The sequence below is a fragment of the Salvelinus alpinus genome, chromosome 12 (assembly GCF_045679555.1).
Source record: "Salvelinus alpinus chromosome 12, SLU_Salpinus.1, whole genome shotgun sequence".
NCBI lineage: Eukaryota > Metazoa > Chordata > Actinopteri > Salmoniformes > Salmonidae > Salvelinus > Salvelinus alpinus.
Genome location: NC_092097.1, coordinates 23,349,562 through 23,355,561, shown reverse-complemented (window position 1 = coordinate 23,355,561; position 6,000 = coordinate 23,349,562). Strand labels below are relative to the sequence as shown.

The 6,000-nt window shown below is 39.3% G+C and overlaps 1 protein-coding gene across 1 annotated transcript; it reads right to left on the bottom strand.

Moving 5' to 3' along the window:
* Positions 1–631: 631 nt before the first annotated feature.
* On the bottom strand, positions 632–3,065 carry LOC139535711 (mRNA turnover protein 4 homolog). The gene is made up of 8 exons (XM_071335414.1): positions 2,931–3,065; positions 2,623–2,681; positions 2,401–2,504; positions 2,180–2,261; positions 1,995–2,062; positions 1,693–1,844; positions 1,376–1,452; positions 632–1,276 (listed from the first exon to the last, which is right to left on the bottom strand). Exons 1-8 carry the CDS (start codon positions 2,956–2,958, stop codon positions 1,124–1,126), a joined length of 723 nt encoding a protein of 240 aa, XP_071191515.1. The 5' UTR covers positions 2,959–3,065; the 3' UTR covers positions 632–1,123.
* Positions 3,066–6,000: the final 2,935 nt, after the last annotated feature.

Sequence of the window (6,000 nt, the reverse complement as noted above, 5' to 3'; positions counted from 1 at the left end):
TATGTTTGGTTACGGAAAATATATTTCACAGCGGTTTAGATGGTACAATGATTCTCTACACAATGACTGCTTGTTTTGTCACAAACTGAAATTAGGTGAACTATTAGAATTTCAGCAAAAAGGAAATGGCGGAAGGATTTCTACATATTCCACCTTTATGACATTTTTTAAAATAAATGTAATAGGATGAACATGACAATTGCCACTCAATGTCAGCAGTACTATCTACAATTATCACCATAAATGTTTAGTTAGTGTGACATATGTAGTGCTAATGGTTGGGTCCTCTTGCACCTGGGTTGTCGCCACTCTTCCAGAGGGATTTGGGATACTGTCACCATTGGAATGTCCAGCATCGAGCAGCTGCAGCAGAACCTGTTTGCCTCTGAGGGCCCTCTAGATGTGCGGGTGGTGGAGGCCTTCAAACAGGTCTGGGACCTGGTAGCCCCAATTACTTCAGCTAGATGTCTCAACAACCCATGGTCATCTGATTGACTATATCGACATTATCCACAAACCATTGCCATTTTTTCTTGATTTGCCTTATAACAATTGACAAATTGTACAGTGAGATTTTTGCAAGTATTCATTGATGCAAGTATTCATTAAAACAAACTAGGAAAGGCACAGATGACTTTGATCTTGTATATTCTAATGGTGAGCAATTCATGTAAATTCAATGAATTAGGGAAAAACATTTTCTGGAGGCTGTGTCTAATAAACTGGAGAACAATGGGAGTATTTTATCTTCACTGATCTGCCATGGCCGGTGCGTTTGTAAGGATCGCAATGTGGCTAACAATTTTACATTGCTGTACCTAACTTAAAGCTATACTGTGCATAAACAATTCCCACTAAACATTTTTTTGTGGGATGTTTTATAAGACACAACCAAGCAAACTGTTTTAGTTTGTACTGTTGTATTTGAGTGGACAACAAAAGATGTATAAAGCACAAAATGTATGTCCACAAGATTCAATGGGTAACATACCAGTGAATTTGTGCCTCAGAAATCTAGCATTTCATAGGCAAAAGGAAACACTTGAAGGTTGAGGCATTAAAACATACAGGTCACACAGTATTAAAATCATAAGGTCTGAGAAGTCCATTGGTCTATCCAGATTCATTTCCCATCCCCTTCTTCCTCCTCTGTGTCATTATCCTGCATGGCCTCTTCCTCTTCTTCCTCAGCCAGCTTCTCAAAGTCGCTCGTTTCAGAGTTCCACATGCACTTGATCTGCACTCTGAATTCTGCCATCTCAATCCCAAAGAGTTTCTATATGGGGAAAATAATGGAACCATCTAGCAACTGTGGACTTGCAGAATGTCTCATAGGCCAATCGGGTGTAGACTGGGGGAAAGGTTTAGAACTCACCAGAATACGGGCCTGTTCAGGGGTTAGTGTGTCTCCCTCTTTGCACACGTCATGGTCTTTCAGTAGTGTCACCACTCCTACAACAAAACAATGGGGTATAAGCCAACAATTGCAACATTTAATCCTTCCCCTTTGGAAGTAATCCAACGTAAACTTGACTAGTTATCGAAGAGCTTCAGTTGGTAGATCATAGTTTGAAGTCTGTAGCAGAAGCAGAAAAAGTCAATTTAAACAAAATGGGTCACTAGAGAGGTTACAGCCATCCTTTCATTACAGACTTATGAAAGGTTTCTCTGAACATCAGAGACAGGTCTCACCTTTCTTGAGTGCTGTGGGGAGTCCCAACTGTCTCAGCTGTGGCTCCATGGAGTGAGGGAACTGTTCCAGGGGTCCTTCATCAAGTGTTATGGCCATCCCTGCCTTGTTTCCCGCTCGTGCAAAATCCATCTCTTTGAACTGGCTGAAATACCTGAAAAACATTTATCAAGAGAAAAACAACTTATATGAAACTACCATGGAGGGCAAGGAATCAGCCAAAGCACCGGATGAACAAAAAAATATATACTACATTTAATGATGGTACATCTTTAATGGAAATGCAAGACATAGGTTTACTTACTCTCGTACCTCTTCCTTGGTTTTATTTGTGAATAACACACCCACTTCTCCCCTCAGAAACCGGCTGACCTACAAAATAAGCAGAGACCAACATTAAACTCATTGAAAAGTGTCTTTGTGCAAACCAAATGTACAAGACCTTACCTCATGAGTCTACATTACTTAATCATAACAAATATAGCATACCTTGTGCAAATTGTCTTTGTACTCGCTTGTTGGTCCTTTACCTATAGCGATCATCATTACTTTGTTTTTGCCAAAAAAGAATCTGAAGAAGAAAAACATCACCTCATTGTCAAACCAGCTGCACCTAACGATACGCATAACACGTCATGGGTGTCTGACAATTAGATTTGTCTGAGTAATGAGAACCAGGCTGCATAGACCTGTGTTGTGTGTGTTCTTACCGACTGTGTTTCCAGGCTGTCCTGATGTCTTTCAGTTTGTTGTTCCTCATGTTTGCCACAGAGAAGATGAACAGATGCTTGTAAATGTCCACACATTTCCGCAACTATAAAGACATGAACATACAGATACAGGCCATTAGTCAAGCGTTTATTAGCTGGATACCGATGTCAGACAGAAAACTTAGCTAGCTAGGATTGATGGGTATCAGTATACGTAGTTACCTCTTCTATTAAGTTCTGTTTAGTTTCCAGACCCTTCTTGGCTGTTTTTGTTAGTGAAACTGAAGAGATGAAAAAGGCAAACAATCAGGTTTGATGCATACAGGACAACAAAGTATTTCCAGCATTAGCCATCATAATAAACATAATTAGCTAGTTAGCTAATGTTAGCTTCGTAGCTAGCTGGCTCCTCTTTCACCTCTTGATGCAGAACATACCCTGGAAATGCTATATTCGTTAACTGTTACATGAAGCAATACACTAGACTATATATACCCTTAATTTACTGGACGAATGACATAAAAACATACCTTTCTTGTCTCTCTTTGACTTCGGCATGGTTCTCACGTTGTGTAGACCTATGGAGGAAAAGGACCCCACGTGTTTCTGTCTGTTGAATATAGCGGTCCAAAATATGCCTACAAAAAATGTATTGTTGCATTTCCGGAACTCATTTTCTGCTACATAATTGACTTGAAATAAAATATTGACTTTGATAATATAAATACATGATTTAATAATCTGGATTAACAATGTAAAATAAATGTGCTTTATGGACATGGTCTCTTTTCCCCCAGTAGATGGAACCCTGCAAACATGAGAGGGCGCACCTTATAATAAGTGCTGTAACAAGCACATAGCAATCATGATAAAGCCATTAAAAGTTATTATGGTGTGACAGAAATAATGATTTCTTTCTTTATTCTGTTGTTTTCTATTGAATCTAAATATTGTACCTCTTTCGCTCCATAAAGCACATATTGCGCTGCAATGACAAAAAAAATGGACAGGTTGGAGAGGGGGGCAGTCTCACTTGAATGAGGTCTGTGGTATGCACTTGCAAGTAAAGGGTGTTTCTCTCTCTAAAATATGATTAAATGTAGGCTAATTAATCAATGCTTTAAACAGACATTAAACAGACAGTGGCTGTTTCCTGCTGTGCTTGTGGAATAATTATCTGTAACAGATGAGTTTATGGACAACATCATATTTATCTTATGCTCTGCACCGAGCCATGTATTCTGTCAAGGGAGCCACCTTGCAGCTAGATCTGGGGATCTGGTTTGAGGCGTTGCATGGATCAGCAGACACAGCAGCTGCAGTAGTGCATTTATTGAGCATTATTCAGCAGGGGGTAGGGTGGGTGCTTGACTTGTCAAATCTGGGTCACAGTGGTATGTTACATCATATCACCCATTTCCCATCCTCATTCCATCTCTCTTTCCTTCCCATCTGCTAGGCTATGTAAATATAGCCTATGATCATGTAGTGATGAAGTTATGAATTACTGTGGTGATTTATACAAGGCTTAAAATGATGAATCTCCATCACCCATGGTTGTATCTGTGAACCTGAAGTGAAAAATGCAGTGGCAAGAGGTGAAATTCCAGATAGACAAGCTATTAGGCCTACCTGGCTCCTACACACACAAGAACCTGGTGATGGTATGGTGTACTAAACATACACAAATGAAATGGAGTTGTGAGTGTGTGTGTGTTCTTTCTATTCTTTGTAGACTTCACTGATTTTCTTTAGCTTGTATGACTGAATATTTTCACCATATTTTCTCAAAGATGCGACTGGGTATAAATGTAGGGCTTTATTCGAATTAAATCTAAAATCTCTGATGAAATGTTGTCAAGTCTCCATCAGCTCAGCTGATTCCAATGTATCGAGTGATTTCAGTGCCAACAAAAATTGTATTTGAATTCCATCATTTTGAATTTGTATTAAGATATTGAATTTGAATGTGTAATGCTCAAATGGAATCATTTATTTCATAAATTGAACTTGTATTTCATGATTTCAAACTGAATTGAATGAATTCAAATACAATTTATTTTGCCACTGACTTTTTTTGTGGGGGGGCACTGAAATCACTCCATACTGATGACGGACACTACGTCAAAGCTAAAACAAAGATTAGATTGGTTAAAATGAGATAGGTCATATTTGCAGAACTATTTGAAGCAGAAGGAAAAAATAGTTTTGAATAGAGTACAGCTTATGTCAGAATTGACTTTTCGTAGCAGGTTAGGAGAACTTACGCAGCAAGTTATGAGAATTAGATTAAGGTTAGGAAAAGAGTTAGGGTTAGCTAAAATGCCAAAATGTTCTACTTTTGACGTCAATTTCACATAAGCTGTATTCTAACTAGACATGATCGGAAAATATTTCAACAAATCACATTTGAAATGTTCAGCTGAAGATGAAACAACTGGATGAAGAACATGAAGGAGCATTGGAAGTTTATTTTCAACAGGTTCAAAACACTTTCGCTAACAGTTAGCTTCAGCTAGCTAACGTTTCCATTTCTACTGCGTGCTGTTGTCTCTTGTCTGTTTACTTTATTGCGACCTTTATTGCGAACTGGTGGTTTCTGTTTTTTCCAGATGTGATGGTGTGAGGCACTTTACCGCAAATGATGAAACTAGGAAAGTTATTGATATGTATAGTACTCTGCTCTCCCCCTCTGTGTTGGCATTTCAGGGTCTCTCTTATCACTGGTATGCTGAAGGCACTCACTTTTTCTGCCACTCCCCTGACATATTATCTCTGTGTTTTTGGAAGATGTCTCCGCTTCAAATCAAATTTTATTAGTCACATGTGCCGAATACAACAGGTGTAGACCTTACAGTGAAATGCTTACTTAGGAGCCCCTAACCAACAATGCAGTTAAAAAAAATATGGATAAGAATAAGAAATAAAAGAGGGGGGGGGGGGGGGGGTAGTCTGGGTAGCCATTTGATTAGGTGTTTAGGAGTCTTATGGCTTGGGGGTAGAAGCTGTTTAGAAGCCTGTTGGACCTAGACTTGGCGTTCCGGTACCGCTTGCCATATGGTAGCAGAGAGAACAGTCTATGTGTCACGCCCTGGCCTTAGTATTCTTTGTTTCTTTTATTATTTTAGTTAGGTCAGGGTGTGACATGGGGAATGTATGTGTTTTTGTATTGTCTAGGGTGGTTGTATGGTTTAGGGGGTTAAGTAGAGTAGATGGGTTTGTGTTTAGTGTAGGTGTCTAGCTGTGTCTATGGTTGCCTGAATGGTTCTCAATCAGAGACAGATGTCATTAATTGTCTCTGATTGGGAGCCATATTTAAGACAGCCATAGGCACTAGGTTAATGTGGGTAATTGTCTATGTTGTACGTTTGTAGCTTGTGTGTGCACTTACGTCTTTAGCTTCATGTTTGTTGTTTCAGTTTGTTAAAGTGTTCGTTGTGTGTTTTTTTTTCCTTTTTTCTCTAAAATAAAAGAGAATGTATTTTGCACACGCTGCGCCTTGGTCCACTCTCTCTCAGCAAGACGATCGTGACACTATGACTAGGGTGGCTGGAGTCTTTGACAATTTTTAGGGCCTTCCTCTGACACCGCCTCGTATAG

Excerpts from the sequence above, each read along its gene's own strand:
- LOC139535711 (XM_071335414.1), bottom strand. The coding sequence starts at position 2,958 with ATGCCGAAGTCAAAGAGAGACAAGAAAG. Across the intron at positions 1,845-1,994 it reads ACCAAGGAAGAGGTACGAGA|GTATTTCAGCCAGTTCAAAG; the intron begins GTAAGTAAACCT and ends AATGTTTTTCAG. Across the intron at positions 1,277-1,375 it reads CTGAACAGGCCCGTATTCTG|AAACTCTTTGGGATTGAGAT; the intron begins GTGAGTTCTAAA and ends TTCCCCATATAG.